We start from the raw sequence: 16,633 nt of genomic DNA on the forward strand, positions 1-16,633 counted from the left end.
AAATAATAATAATAATTATTATTATATGTACACTGCCCAAAAAAATAAAGGGTGCCCTCAAATAACCCATCCTAGATCTGAATGAATGAAATATTCTCATTGAATACTTTGTCCTGTACAAAGTTGAATGTGCACAACAGCATGTGAAATTGATTGTCAATCATTTTTGCTGCGTAAGTGGACAGTTTGATTTCACAGAAGTTTGATTTACTTGGAGTTATATTGTGTTGTTTATGTGTTCCCTTTATTTTTTTGAGCAGTATATGTGTCCCCCTCATTCTGTGTCCCCCCCCCCCTGTTGCTTTTTATTTAATAAAAGTGTACTAAAAGGCACAAATGAACAACAGCACCAAACCCCCACCAAGCACTGTTTCCTCTGCTAACCTGTGGCCTTCCTCCTAGGCACCCGCTTTGGGGCCATGCTGGACATGCTGACTGACCGCTGTACCACCATGTGTCTGCTGGTGAACCTGGCTATGCTCTATCCAGAGTCTGCCCTCTGGTTTCAGCTGAGCATGAGCCTTGATGTGGCCTCCCATTGGCTCCATCTCCACAGGTATCGGTGCTAGGGAAAATGCAGAGATGAACGAGTTTATTTATTTATTTGTCTATCAAATTTAGGTACCGATGAAGTCCTGGCTGGGGAATTCTGGGAGTTGAAGTCCATATCTCTTTAAAGTAGCCAAGTTTGAAAAACACTGTTCTAAATAGCAGTGGGTAAAATGGCTCTCCTGAACTCAGATCCTTCTCCTCCTTCAAATTGAAATCCAGTTTAGCCTTGTCTTGAAAAGGGATGTAAAACAGTTCTCATCATGTTCATCATCCAGATTGGAAGAGCATATTGTTGTATTTCCTCCACATTTTTTTTTCTTGTTTCACATTTTCATTATTTTTATCAAAATATAAAATAGAAAGAGAATTTTTTTTAAAAAACACCTAATAGGGAGGAGGGCGAGGGGAAAGATACGGTGTAAAGAGGAAAAAGGAAAAAAGACACCAACTTCCAACTCTCTCTAGCAAAGTAGACGTTAATAACATTACAACCCCAATTTTTTTACATCTGAACAACAGTATATACTACTAGCTATTTCAATAGCAACAAACCTAATTAGCCAAAACAAAATCAGACTTCCATTTTATTTTCATTACAAGCACAAAAGTTAGAATAGAATAGAATAGAATTTTTATTGGCCAAGTGTGATTGGACACACAAGGAATTTGTCTTGGTGCATATGCTCTCAGCGTACATAAAATAAAATATACATTTGTCAAGAATCATGTGGTACAACACTTAATGATTGTCAGAGGGGTCAAATAAGCAATGAGAAGCAATATTAATAAAAATCTTAGGATATAAGCAACAAGTTACAGTCATACAGTCAACATGGGAGGAAGTTTGTATTACCTTCACCTTTAAAAAAAATCCTTTCCCCTTGTAAAGCAGGGGATCCCCAACTCCTGACAATAATCCACTACGGAATGTGACCCATTCAGAACTGGGCTATGCAAGTGGTGGGTAAGCCACACATCTATAGTTGCACGACTGGGGGCACTTGTGACCAGCAGGTACATGCGCCCGCCACTTGCGCAAGTAGAGCTTCATGCACTTGTTTGCACCTGCCGTGCGCACAGAACCATTCCCTCTCCCTCTCCTCGTCAGGCCTGAAAAGCTGGAGACTTATGACCATTTTTCACACCAGCAACCATGGTCAAGTGATAAAATCTAGGCTCTTGGCAATTGGTGCATACTTATGATGGTTGCAGTGTCCTTATATGATCATGTGATCCCCTTTGGTGACCTTCTGACTAGCAAAATCAGTGGAGAAGTGAGAAAGACTTAACAATTGTGTTACTAACTTAACAACTGCGATGATTCACTTAACAACGGGGCAAAAAGTCACCCCGGTCTTGCTTGACAACAGAAACTTTGGGCTCAGTTGTGGTCATAAGTCGAGGACTACCTGTAATCCTATACATTTTTCTTGAGACAAAGCTCCATTCCGCTGAGTCATGGGTACAGGTGTAGGATTGTATTCTAGATGGAGCTGGAAACAGCGGTCTTTCACATTTCTCCTTTACCTCCAAAAATTCTTTAGGTGGCCTTTGCTGAAGATCTCCATCTATACTGCCCATCAGGTTTATTTGTTTGTTTTTATAAATAAAATAGCGAACTTAACCAACGTACCTCCCTCATCCTTCCCCCCCACAACAACCACCCTGTGAGGTGGATGGGGCTGAGAGGTTGATTGGCCTAAAGTCTCTCAGGCGGTTTTCATGGTTACAGCAGGACCTGAACTCATAGCCTCCTGCTTTCTAGCTTGGTGCTTTGCTTAACTGCTAAACCAAACTGATTCTCTTTTATGGAGATAATAAGCTAATGCATTGCTTTGATTTATTGTAAAGTGCCATGAGAAAGCTTGTTTCCAAAGGACAACATAAGATATTTTTTAAAAATAATAAAATTAATAATTGCTTAAAGAGTTGGAAGAGATCTGATGCACACGAAGGACAGGCTTCTTAAGAAAACGAGGGTAAAGGAAATAGCATTGCAATTTTGAGGCTGGGTTGATTTTTAACCATACACCAACCCAGAGAAACGTGAGGTAAAAGTTTTTTAAAAAAAATATTTTTATTTATTTTTTGCAATATAAACACACACACAACATAAAACAAGTGCTTTGTGAATTGTGCCCACTACCAGACAAACATTCATACCCCACCACCAAATCGGGGTTGTTTCTTTTAACCCAAGAGCAAAGTATGCATTTACATATTATAAAGTGATTCCAATTTGTTTCTTGTAGCTTGGTTTCGGATTCTACTCGCTATATATTGTCTCAGTTGTCTCAAATCAGTTTCATTAACCAAATTCATCCTTTTATCCATAATCTCAAATTGAATGTGACTGAGGTAAAAGTTAGACTATGCTTCCACAGTGGCAGAGAAAGTCTTTCTGGAAGGATTTCATATAGAAGAGATATACAGGAGCATGAGAGGAGGAACAAGGAGAAGGGAGTTGAGGACGTAGAACTGAATACTCTTAATTCCCATTTTAATTTTCTGCCTCTGACTCCCTTAGCACTGTGGTGAAAGGTGGAGAAAGCCATAAGAGTATTGACTTGACAGGAAACCGGATCTTGAGAGTGTATTACAACTCACGGGTGAGTGTCACAAAAATTGTCTCTTTGAAGTCATCCCATCGGTTGCATTGCTAACTCCATCCCAACCTTCCTCTCCTTCTGTTTTCCAAAAACCTAAACTTTACTCCATGCCTTTTCTCACCAATTTTGTAATGAAATTCTCTCTTCGGTTTTCTCTTTTAATTCTAAATGTTTTGAAGAGACGGGGTCGTTTCTCATTTTTAATGAATACTGTAATACAATTGCGTTCACTAAATTTCCCCACTCCCATTGGCCTCCACAGTAAACTGTTTTTTTGCTAAAATGACTAAATGTGCATTGTGATACCGAACTGGAATCTCCATCTCTCATGTAATTGCCAGTGACGTGATAGAAAAAACATGTCAATCTTTGAAGGCTGGATCAGCATCTTAGTTCCCCTCTGAGTGTGTGTGTGTGTGTGTGTGTGTAGACAAGATGGATGCTTCCTGCAGCACCCTGCCAGCCAAAATGGAGCAATGCCGCAGGAGGCCATCCAGGGTGAAAATGGGGTGCGGGAGGGTCACATGTGCTGCCCCCTTGTTTTCACTAGCAGAGGCACTGTGGGCTGGTCCTTTTCTATTTCCAGGCTGATCCCACAGGCCTAATTTAAGCACCACATAGACCGGACCAAGCTGTCAGGCCTTGAATTTGATATTTTTCTGATAGAAGTACAAGATGGAAGGATTTTGCAGTGTGACACATCTTTTACTATTCAGCCCGTCCCACTCCACTCAGGGATGGGTTCTCACTTACCTCACTGCCGGTTCGCTTCCTAACACTCTAAATGTGTGTGTGTGCTTTGCAAGCGCCTGCACACAACCCCCCCCCACACACATACAGTGCTAAAAAGCCCCAGCAGAAGCAAAAAACAAGATGGCGGCGCCTAGGGCATCACTGAGGGAGCCAGTTCAAGGACATGGCAGGCCTGGGTCACTGCTGGTTCGGCAAGTGAGGGGGGGATTCCCTCTACCAGTTCTATAGAAACGGTCCAAACTGACAGGAACCTCTGATCCCACTCCCCCAATAACCAAGGTTTGCTCTAGGAAGAGGCATTTCCAGCCGAATCAGTCACTGTTCTGACATGTTCATTTTCATGAATCGTTTCCTTCAGATCGGAGGGAAAGTAGCAATTTAGGAGACTTACAATGAGGCTAATTTAAGATGTTGACCTTGACTATCAAAGGACTTAAAACCTATGTAAACCTATCTGTCTCATGGGTTGAGCGATGCCTCCTTCCCATTTGATGTGAGGCCAGGCCCTTGTTTGGGATGGCTCCAGTGTTATAGGATCCCTTGCTAATCAATTTGTTTCTGTAGGGTCCTTGGTGCTGTCTGAGCTTGCTTGTTTCCTTGCAAATGTTTCATCATTGCCCAGCTAGGTAACCCATCAGTGCTAGAAGCACTATTTAGCACTGATGTCTAGCACTATATAGTGTCGATAGTCTTATGCAAGAAAACAACCAAGCTCAGAGATCACCATGGGCCCCACAGTTCAACCACGGGCCACAATTATCCTCTTCTGGTGGTCCAATTTGCTTTCTTTCTTCCATGTTTGATCAGGTGGCAATCAAAGCCATCTCTTTCCTGAAAAAGTCCTATTTTTATGATTTTTTGTGCATTGTGAGATTTTTTTTATCATACATTCTACCAGTGTTTCCCAACCTTGGCAACTTGAAGATATCTGGACTTCAACTCCCAGAATTCCCCAGCCAGCATTTGCTGGCTGGGGAATTCTGGGAGTTGCAGTCCAAATATCTTCAAGTTGCCAAGGTTGGAAAACACTGCATTATACAATATATTATTTTCTAATAAGAAAAGGACAAGAAGAATCGGAATATAAGAAAATTTGGTATACGTTTTATGATTGGTTGAACAAAATAATACTTATGTAATAGTATATTTCTATATCAGATGGTATAAAATCATGCAAATTCTGTAAATAGTAGTTCAGTATTATATACAGTTGACATTTTCCCCTTTGTTTACCTTTTTCTCTCTTTTAATACTTGTAAGAATCCACATGACTTCTGAAAAGAATGGAGCGGTTTTGGCTCCTTTTTTATGTTCTGTGTTTTGTTTGTGTTTTGGTTTTGTCTCGAAATCAAAAATCAATAAAATATTTTTTTTAAAAAAATATTATTTTCTAATACAGATATTTTATATAGAAATACGTTTCCATAAAGTCATCATGATTTGTTATGGACTATCAGCCATCTGATTTTAAACTGTCTTCTTTTGGCTGCCATTTGTTGTTTTCTACATGGGGCTACCTTTGAAAAGTGTTCGGAAACTTCAGATCGTGCAGAATGCAGCTGCGAGAGCAATCATGGGCTTTCCCAAATATGCCCATGTCACACCAACACTCCGCAGTCTGCATTGGTTGCCGATCAGTTTCCGGTCACAATTCAAAGTGTTGGTTATGACCTATAAAGCCCTTCATGGCACCGGACCAGATTATCTCAGGAACCGCCTTCTGCCGCACGAATCCCAGCAGCCAGTTAGGTCCCACAGAGTGGGTCTTCTCCGGGTCCCGTCAACGAAACAATGCCACTTGGCGGGACCCAGGAGAAGAGCCTTCTCTGTGGCGGCCCCGGCCCTCTGGAACCAACTCCCCCCGGAGATTAGAACTGCCCCTACCCTCCTTGCCTTTCGTAAGCTACTCAAAACCCACCTCTGCCGCCAGGCATGGGGGAATTAAGACTTCTTCTCCCCCTAGGCTGATACAACTGTATGTATGGTATGTTAGTACGTATGCTGGTTTTATATATTAAGGGGTTTTAAGTTAGTTTTTAGTATTGGATTTTTTACTGTATATTGTTTATGACTGTTGTTAGCCGCCCCGAGTTTTCGGAGAGGGGCGGCATATAAATCCAATAAAATGAAATGAAAAATGAAATGAAATTTATCTGATGTAGTTTCTGGCTGCGATTTCTTGTTTTGTTTATCTGATGTAGTTTCTCCTTCCTTCTCCTTTCAGCCCGTTCTGTTCATTATGTGTGCCGGGAATGAACTCTTCTACTGCATGTTGTACTTGTTGTGTTTCGGTGAAGGGCCAGAAAGTGAGTACAAAAAGCTGAGGGGATTGAGGGGAAGGGGAGGCTTTAAGACTAAAGAACATGTTGGGCATTTTTCCACCCTACTCATTTTTGTTCTTCTGCTTTCCAGTTCTGTCAGGATACGCCGGACTCTATCGCTTGGTTCTATGGGTTTGTACCCCCATTGCTATCACTAAGAGTTTCATTAGTTTAATTCACTTGGTCTCGGCCTCGTGCAATATGGCTGCCTTAGATGCTGCTGAGCGGGCAAAGAAGATGTAGGGTTTCAAGGTTGTGGGAAGGGAAGACTGAGGGAAGTCTTCCAGAGTGATCAGCTCCCAGTCTTCACGATGAATGGATGAAGATTTTGCCTCGGATCAATCACTCCAGTTGTTCAGTTTTTCTTTTGATGTGATCACTTCATCTTTCCATGACGGCTTTTGTGATATCTTTGTGGGATGATAACTCCTGCTCCTCCTAGCTGCTTCTTGTTTTATTCCCATAATAATATGAACAGTTGAGTTAAAAATTGACTCTTGAGGAGGATACTGATCCCCCGTTTTGAAGAGCAGCTTAAGAGCTTGTCATTTTAGAATTGAAAGCTTTTTACCTCACACTTTTGGGGTATCTTTGGGAAGAATGAAATACAGGACTGCACATCTTATACTTGATATTATTTGGTATAATAAACAACTAGGATGTTGTTGTCTAAAAATCAAGAAGATCACATCTAAATACCTTTTGAAATCTGGACTAGTTTTTTGTTTTTGTTCTAAAACTATATAGGGATAGAGCTCTGAGGAAAATAATGTTTTAATCCCTTGCATTCTACAAATTTATCTAGTAAGATATGGAGCAACCATTTGGAAGTCATTTATTTTGGACAATAATACTACACAGCTTTAAAAGGATACAGTATTGGTAGGCTATTTATTGACCCTGGAGGTCTTAAGGTCATAAATTGCATTATTTCTTTGGGATTATCTCTGAATGTTCAGTTTAACTTTTGTACTTTAGCTCATGACCCATATTATGTGCTCTTTTCTGTTGTAAATATTTTATTAGAAATAAATAGACCAAAGGTGGCAAATTACTTCATTCCTCAAGCAACTCTGATTGACTGTAGCTGAAGGCTGCGCTTTCCTCTTCTTCAATCATATCATTGTGCTGTGCAATACTGGAGTGAAATAAGGACAACTTTTAACAACAGTTTTGCCCTTCTTGAGTTTTGCCCTCTCTGTCTTCACTCTGACATTTGCTGATGGCAGAGATGTATTTACCTATTTATTTTCTCCAAGATTTTGAACATTCAGTACTTTCCTGATGTAGTTAGTAACTCATTTATATAGACAATCATTTATCTTCCTTCCTCAATGGCTTCTGTATTAGCATATTAGCAAGCTTTCCTTTCAGCAAGCAGTTTGCATTAGCATGGAAGCTATTTCTCCCCTTTTCATGCTTGTATTAGGCCCCAGAGGTCAAGGGAAATAAAGGATAGATATGATGGAGGTAGGGTTTTTAATTTATTAAACAAATTTATATGGCCACCCAATTCACACGTGGTGACTCTGGGTGGATTACAGAATTAGAAATCTGTAACATAACCACCCAATGTTCTTGGCCATAATAGAAGAGAAAGATCTAAGGCTTAGGCATAGTTTAATCATGGTGGCTGTATTGAAGGAAACAAATGTGAAGGCTATCACGCAAAACACTTTACTGAGCCAAATTAGAACGCCATTATCACGTAGTTTCTTTTGCTTAAACTTCAAGGAGACCCCTGAAACTGCAGTGGTTATTTTTGGTCCTTCCTTATAATGTTGCCCCAAAGTCATCCAGGTCATGGTTATCCAAAAAGGTGCTTCTTCAAGAAGCAACTGGACTGTCTGGTTTTTCTTTGAAGATGTTTCTTTTCAGAAGAAGAAGCTTATTGGATAAGAAGTGAAATGTTTTCAAAAGAAAACCAGAAAGTTGAGTTGGTCTCTTGAAAAAGCACCTTTGGGGTAATCCATGACCTCAATGACTGAGAATCTCCTTGTAACGTTCTCACTCTGTCTCCTTCAAGGAGGGGCTGATGTTGACAATTCTCCTAAACCCCGCAGTGGTGTTGCTGCACATGTCCAACCCAAGTGTCTGTATATTATATATAGATTTTTAAAGTGTAAAGCTTTTGTCTGATTAAAAAACCCACCTCTTTCTCACTCAACATAATAGGGGTTATGGTAATAAAGTCTGTATACCTAATCATCTGATTGAGTGTCTTAATTTGGTAGTCTCTGATTATTATTAGAACGCAGCCGCAAGAGCCATTGTGGGGCTTCCAAGATTTGCCCACGTTTCCTCAACACTCTGTGGCTTGCATTGGCTGCCGATCAGTTTCCGGTCACAATTCAAAGTGTTGGTCATGACCTTTAAAGCCTTCATGGCATTGGACCAGATTACCTCCGGAACCACCTGCTACCGCACGAATCCCAACGACCGATAAGGTCCCACAGAGTTGGCCTTCTCCAGGTCCCGTCGACTAAACAATGTCGTTTGGCGGGCCCCAGGGGAAGAGCCTTCTCTGTGGCAGCCCCGGCTCTCTGGAACCAACTCCCCCCGGAGATTAGAATTGCCCCCACCCTCCCTGTCTTTCGTAAACTACTCAAGACTCATTTATCCCGCCAGGCATGGGGGAGTTGAGATATTCCTTCCCCCTAGGCCATTACAAGTTATGTATGGTATGTTTGTATGTTTGGTTTTATTATAAGGGTTTTTAGTTGTTTTATTATTGGATTGTCACATACTGTTTTTATTATTGTTGTTAGCCGCCCCGAGTCTACGGAGAGGGGCGGCATACAAATCCAATAAATAATTATTATGTCAGTACAACACAACAACAAGATCACTATGCTGGATTTCGTATTTTATTATTATTTATGGAAAGATCTGGATGAATAGCCAAGGTAAATATGGCCAATATTCCTAGCTCAGTATTTAACGGTCTTCTGGAGACCGAGAAAATTGGCCACCTGATCAAGGGAGAAGAATAAATGTGTTCAATGTAGGAGAAGCCAACATTCATGAATCAGAGGAGCCATAAAATAAGCTGATGTCTGCAGATTAAGCCTCTTTGTCAACAAGGCCTAAGGGAGAAAGTAGAATGAAGATAAAAGAGGCAGTCTCTTATTCTGCCAAGACCCAAATCTTGCCAAGACACCTCTTCCGTTCCCAAGAGGCTGCAGAAATTAAAGTCAAATTGTTACATGCCGTTTTGTTTTCCTATCGTGAAAGGGCCATCAAAGAATCACATTTGAAGAGATAAAGGCCTTGCTAGCTCATTCGCTAACTTTTATATAAAATATTTAGAACACTTTGCCGCAATTTCTCTTCCCCCTCCCCTGTAATGTCACAGATGTCCCAAAATATAAAAGAAATGACTAAATGTCTCTTGAAATGTTGATGATCTAAATTTTTTAACACAGTAATCATTTGAGGATATGTGAACATTAAAGCTCACACCAATACACAGAGAACCTGTACAAGCCTTCATTGAGGATGAATTCCTCTCTTATAGGATAATGTTCTGTATAGGCACTGCATTTACTGAGATGCACTTAAAAGTACATTACAGTAAAGCTCAATAACCTAGGATGGGTGTCAAACTAAATTTCGTTGAGGCCGCATCAGGGTTGTGTTTCACCTCGGGAGGGCTGGGGGAGGCGTGGCCAGCTCAATGTCACTCGTGTTGGGGGTGGTCTGAATGCTCTGCCAATGAGAATAGTCTTCCAAACTCTTGTTTTCGCCTGCGACTGCCTCCTGCAACCCTGTACCGCCAAAAATGGGCTCCTGAACTCGATTTTTGCCTGTGATGGCCTCCTGAAACCTTCTGCCAGTGAAAACGGGCTCCCAAAGTCTATTTTCAATGCCAGAGGCACCATGGGCCAGTCCGTCACTGTTTCCAGGGCAGTCCCACAGATCAGATCTAAGCACCCCTGATCTAGGGTATGTATACAAGCACAATGCCATCATGCCTAATGCTAAGTTGGGCTGAGCGATGTGATAATTGGTCAATAGACGTGTGCCAGATCAGCTCCCTTAAGATCCATCAACTCCCCGCCTTGCTCAGCTTTTTAGAAAACACTTTTAATGTTCTTTTAAAAAATAGGATGCTACAAAAGACTAAATTTTTTTTGTGTAAATTTATATGAACTACATATAGAACTACACACACACACACACACAGCTCAAAAAAAATAAAGGGAACACTCAAATAACACCCTAGATCTGAATGAATGAAATATTCTCATTGAATACTATGTTCTGTACAAAGTTGAATGTGCACAACAGCATGTGAAATTGATTGTCAATCATTTTTGCTGTGTAAGTGGACAGTTTGATTTCACAGAAGTTTGATTTACTTGGAGTTATATTCTGTTGTTTAAGATGTTTATTTTTTCAAGCAGGGTATGTACATACACAAGGGTCACCCAGATAGTAATGCACCACTTTTTTTTCCCTCTGCCTACAATAATGGTACAAAAGCGAAACTTTAGATATACATTATTTGAATTGTCAGGAGTGCGTGTGTAAATTTTGCACTTCTTCAGACAGATAGCGTAGCTGCAGCCGTGTTTCGAAATGGCGTCTGTAAGCGACGTACGTTACAAGCAGCGTGTCGTCATTGAATTTCTCACTGCAGAGAAAGAAACTTGGGAATATTCACAAACGCTTGTGTACAGTTTATGGAGAATCTGTAGTCAACAGAAGTACGGTTAGTCTCTGGGCACAGGGTGAGGCCATTAGAATACGGCTCAGCAGATCTCCAAGATTTGCAGCGTTCCAAGGAATGGTACTGATGGCATATACGCCCTTGTGTCTCGCTGGAAGAAGGCCATAGAACGGGATGGAGATTACATTTAAAAATAGGGAGTGTAGAAAAAACATCTTTTTTTTCTTGTGTGTTTCATTGTGTTCAATAAATGTTGAAAAAAATGTGGTGCATTACTTTCTGGTGACCCTCATATATATAGTTCTGCCATTGAAATCTCACCGATGTGCTTAATTTATCCTCTGCTAAATTATTGGTTTGTGACTTGTGTCCATTTTCTTAATTCAGCTGGCACAGTTTTCAATTTCCAAAATTCTACAGCAGACTTCTGGTTTTTGTTCCATATGTTGTTTTGTGCTTTGAGTTTGTTTGCGGTGTGAGTTTAGCTCGTGAGGACACTGTTTCTGAATCTTGGCTGCATCTGTTAGTTGCATTATAATTGCTGAGGGCTGCATGCTTCTCCTGGGGTCTTATTTAAAGTTTCTGCTCCAGTAATTCCAGCCATCCATCTGAAAATATGTGGGTGATGCAGAAGCAAAATTGTCAATACCCGAGGCTATGTAATTGCTAACTATGACTCATAGAAACAGAACAGTGTGAGAAATAAACATCTGCTTGAACAAGAATTTTTCATTCTTTTTCATTTTCATTGTGGATTTTAAAAGGCTGTGAATTTACACAGTCTGGTGACCTCACATGTCTTGGATATTCCCCAATTTTCTCAGAAGAATCACTTGACACCACTTCATGCATCTGAGTTTATTTACTCGATTCATGCGTTGATACAAAAAAAAGTCTGTAGCAGTTTATAATTTGATCATGTCCACTCTCCCACCCACCCACCCACTTCCTTTATACAAAGTGGTACTAAGATTTATAATATTTTGTGAACCCACCCAACTCTCAAAAGGAACAGAATTCTGAATCTCACCAAGAGGGTTGATTGGCCTCCATCCCTTCCTTGTTTTGATTGGGATCCTTTTAATTTATAAGAACAAATGATGCCAAAAAGAACCAATGAAACATATTAAGGAAATAAACAGCAACATCTTTTACAAAATCATAATTAAACCAATTGGTCAGGTTTTAGCTCATAACTATATTTAATGAGCAGCTTAGAGCTCAGCTTTCTCTAACTTGATGACATCCAAATGTGTTGGGCATTTACTTCTCAAGTCTCTTGTCTTGGGTTGATGAGACATCTAGTTGAGCACCTCTATGAGATACCAGTTTGGGAAGAGTGGATTTAAATAACAAACTGGGCTGTGTTTCAGAATAGTGGCACAATTTGATTTTCATAGACAGAAAACCCATTATCCACATATCCCCAGGAAGAGAGAGGATAAGGTATTCTGCTTTGGCCCCTCGACTTTGCAGCATCAGAAGCACAACAAATACGCCACAAAGCAGGAATTTAATTTACATCTTACACTTTGGTGGTGGGAGGGAGAGGAAAGAATAAAAATAAAGTCTCCCCTTTTCCCCCCCCCATTAAAAAATCCCTAATTTTCCTCCCCAAATAGTATATTAAAGCAAAGTTTTATCGGTTAGCATCCAAAACATTGCCCACCCCAATATGAAAACATCTATCAAGCAGCATGTCAAAGATATAGGTTATGTGATTTTCATTCAATAACTTATATGTGTAAACATAAAACCCCTGACAAACTAGCCTTTCCTTGTCTTATTTTTCATCCAACTTTTCCGTTGGTTCTCTAAGCATCTCTTTTTTTACCTCTTGCCCTAAATTCTACTTGTAACATATTTCAATAATCCACATTTTCTCTTTACTGTCCTGTTTAGCAGTTTAAATGGATATGATCAGGAGCCACTTTTCTTTTAACAGAGAGATGGGAGGACAAGTAGTTAGCAACCATAGTCGCCCATGTCCCAAAGGTGTTTTTTTCAAGACTAGACATTCTGGTTTATTTCTTTGGAGATGTTTCACTTCTCATCCAGGAATTTTCTTCAGCTCTGACTGGATGGTGGTGAATGGGAAATCCAATCAGAGTTGAAAAATCTTGAATGAAAAGCGAAACGGTTTCAAAGAAAAACCAGAAAGTCCAGTTGCCTTTTGCAGAAAGCACTTTTGGGACAACCATTGACCCAGATGATTGAAAATCTCCGTAGACAAAGTCATTCAAAAATACTTTGGTCTCATATCTTCAGATTTAAGATTAAATATTTGCTTGATTTAAATCAACAAGCAAGTCCCCTTAGGTAAGAGATCTAGGATCTGAGGACTTTCTGCTCCAGATGAGGAATTGGTTATTCCATTCCCCTTCTTGGCAACCAGAAGTTGAAATAAGTTCTCTTGAGTTGACAGGATTTGGCTCATGAAAGCCCAGTTTACTGGCAGCTGTTGGTTCTCAAATTCTTCCATTAAGGTTGTTCTGTTCTGAACTTGAAACTGTCCTATATCTGTGAAATTTAGATCCATGTTTTTGTGAAATATAAATTTGCTAAATGCATCCGGTTCTTCCCCTACCCATCCTCACTACTGGTACCCATAGCCCCCATCCCCATCAGATAAACCTGTTTCCATTCTGAGTGACTCCGGATCACCTACCAGCTTCATCAATTGCTGGTTCCCCAAATTGATCCATATTTGAACACTACAATGTTGTCTTAAATCTCACTCCCTGTTTCTGAGGCCTGGCCACTTTAAGATAGATGGACTTTAACTCCCAGAATTCCCCAGCCAGATAAGCTGTCTGGGGAATTCTGAGAATTGAAGTCCACATATCTTAAAGTGTCCAGGCTTGAGCAATGTACTGCACTAATATCTCTCTCTCTCATTCCCCCCTTCCAAGATCCCAATTTCCCTCCCTGCCCCAAATATAAGCATATAAAAAACATGCAGACAGAATACTTGCATTTCAACATCAAAATACAACAACCCTGGGTGCCACCCTGCCAGCCTCCTGCCTCCTAGAGATTAACGGTCTCCAGGGCTGACCGGAAAGGTTCCCTCTACCAAAACTGCCCTCCCAGCTGCTGCGTCATGCATCCATTGAGAAACGGGGCCGTTTTGGTTGGACTTGATTTGGTCAGGCAGGATGGTTGGCACAGGGCCAGAGGCTCGTACATCGTGCAGATGGGATTATAATAGTGGAAGGAGTTTCAGGCCCTCCTCCCCCTTAAATAATGCCCCATGCTCTCTCCCAAGTATAAATTGCAAAGGAGGCTGCCATGAGGCTGCCGGTGTCCCCACCCCACCCCTCCCCCATCTCCACTTTTTTGTGTAACAGTCTGCAGGAAAACCAAAGCCGAAAAGAAAAACAAATAAATAAATAAAATAAAAATCACATTGTGCTGGGTGTACATTTAGTGTCTGCTACACACACAACTTCTTTGCTGGTGTCCTTCCCTCTCCCTGTTCTTCCCACAGCCATCCCCATCCTGCCCCCCCCACCCCCAAATAGATTCTGTCCAATCACATACCGTGATTGTCTATCTAACAAGCCTTTTCAAGATGCCTGTCTTTCTGGCTTGCACGGAGCATATGGCCGCTCAAGAATGCATTTCTCAGTGATGCATCGTCCATTCAACCCTCCTCAACCTGTGTTGCTGTGTCACATCTAGTGCATTGACTGGGCTGATGGGTTTCCCTCTCTGGCTTGGTGTAATCGTCTCTCCATCCAAAACAGTGGGGTCTGTAATGCATCAGCCCAGCTTCCTTTCCTTCTCCAAGGATAGCCGTATTCCCCTCCCCCCCTCCCCCGCCTTCGTGGTTTTTAAATCTTATGCAAACTTCCATCTCTTCCTGGGTTGTGTTTTTTTCCCCTTTCCCCTCCTTTGGAGAATATCTTGTTTCTTTGCTTGTTAATAACTAGATGGTGCTACCCTATTCCTTCTTGCCTTGACTCTTACACCATGGATAATGTTGACTAAGATCTATACACTCCCAATAATAGGGATGCCCCTGTTTTGTTTTTAATAGCACAGACTGCAGATTTAAGTTATAAGCTTCCTTTGTCCAACAGAGAATTAATAATGCAATATATATACAGGTTGGAAACATACATTCCTCTCTATGACATTGCCACTCCTGCAGATACTTGTACAGGCTCATTGCTTCATTGCAAGGTTTTCACACACCTCCCCGCTTCAGTTCTGATCCTCACAATACTGATGTTTTTTCACTCTTTGTAGTGAGGTTGGAGATTGGCGATATTCGGTAGAATTGCTCCTCTGTTGTGTGAGAGAGAATGTGTGCGTACTCTCTCTGCCTTTTTTGCCTTTCAAAGCCACCTGAGCAAAGAAATTCACAATCTCTCATCAGATCCAAAGGAGAGGATTGAAAACAGGAAGACGTTGATGAACTTCAGTTTCCTCAACGGGACTCCTCCAGTTGTTTTTGACCACAACTCCCATAATGCCCAACCAGTGTGGACCTGGACAGGTTGGAAATTGTGGTGGATCTTGGCTTAGGTATGTGAAAGGTGTCTTGTTAGCAACCCTTCACAGAGAAGACTTAATCTTTATAATGCTTTTTGATGATAGATGCTTTATAAGGATTTTCGGGTGTAACAGTCACTGCATACTATACATATGCTGGAAAGCCAAACTGTGAATGCTATGCAGTTGCTCTGTCCTCTTTAAGTTGCTTTTCCATCCTTAAGTACAATGGGATATGTAAATCTGTCTTTGCACCATAAAGATATATTTAATCTTTTGTTTCAGGTAGCATAATAACTTGGAACTGTCTTTCCCCACAATTTCTTGGCACGTTCCTCATCTCAACTTACAGCCATCCTGAATTCCTGCCACGTTCCTGCCCCAGCTGTCTTCTCATGTTTGCTAAATACTTGGGGTTTTTCTAAATAGTGTTTGGCCAGGATTCATCAGCTCCCACAGCCCATCACTGAGTCGAATAGATTGATCCACCAATTAAAATACGCTGCCCACATTCATGCTTTGCAATCGTGTTTTCCTGCCTGCAGCTGGTCTTTTATAAAGAAGAAAGGTTGTTTCATGCTTTCATCTTCGGAATAGGATGTCGGCTAACATACACACACCGTCCTTACTTCTGCTACAACTCCCCCCCCCCCCCATTCATTCCAACATTCTCATTTTCAGTGTTGCAATCTCAGTTTCTTCTTTAGGGTTCCCAAAACAGGAATTTCATGTCCTCCAGTAGCTCTGTTGACATCCTTCCAACTTCTTTTGGTGTCATTTAATTGTGGTTTGTTGGACCTTGTAACATTTTCCTCCATAGAGCTCGTTCTGCCAATCACCTCCTTCTTTTGCATGTAGACTTTGTGGGATGCCCCCCCACCCATTTTTCCCCCCATCTTCATCTTTCACAATCGTTTTCACCATACATTTCTTACCTTCTTGTGATTCATGCTGTTAATTCTCTGTTTATTTAATTCATTCCTTCAGCTACCTTCACTCATTCCATTGTCACTTCTTTTCCAGTTGATTGGCAGGATGGTATGTTTGGTTATACAAGCCTTTCCGGATGTGTTGTGGGTGTGCAACCACACCTGTTTGAGCTATACTCCACCTCTACCTAGATAACACGACCTTGGAGTCATGGTAAGTTGCTCTTATTACATCCCTGCCAATTTCTAAACCAATTCATGGCTTTTAGCCCTCTCCTTCTCACTTCTGTCCATTGT

The 16,633-nt window shown here is 41.0% G+C and overlaps 1 protein-coding gene across 2 annotated transcripts in view; it reads left to right on the forward strand.

Moving 5' to 3' along the window:
• The window catches only part of LOC139155851 (CDP-diacylglycerol--inositol 3-phosphatidyltransferase-like), a 37,483-nt gene that overhangs the window by 3,928 nt on the left and 16,922 nt on the right, over nt 1-16,633 (forward strand). The window contains exons 3-6 of one of the 2 annotated variants that reach the window (XM_070731184.1): nt 403-556; nt 3,080-3,161; nt 6,139-6,220; nt 6,327-8,440. In XM_070731184.1, coding sequence (XP_070587285.1) covers nt 403-556; nt 3,080-3,161; nt 6,139-6,220; nt 6,327-6,478 — 470 coding nt within the window. In that variant the 3' untranslated portion in view covers nt 6,479-8,440. Of the gene's footprint in view, nt 1-402; nt 557-3,079; nt 3,162-6,138; nt 6,221-6,326; nt 8,441-16,633 lie in introns of those variants that run through there. The other variant, XM_070731185.1, reaches the window with a different exon arrangement.

This window comes from Erythrolamprus reginae, unplaced genomic scaffold (genome assembly GCF_031021105.1).
Source record: "Erythrolamprus reginae isolate rEryReg1 unplaced genomic scaffold, rEryReg1.hap1 H_7, whole genome shotgun sequence".
Classification (NCBI taxonomy): Eukaryota; Metazoa; Chordata; class Lepidosauria; order Squamata; family Dipsadidae; genus Erythrolamprus; species Erythrolamprus reginae.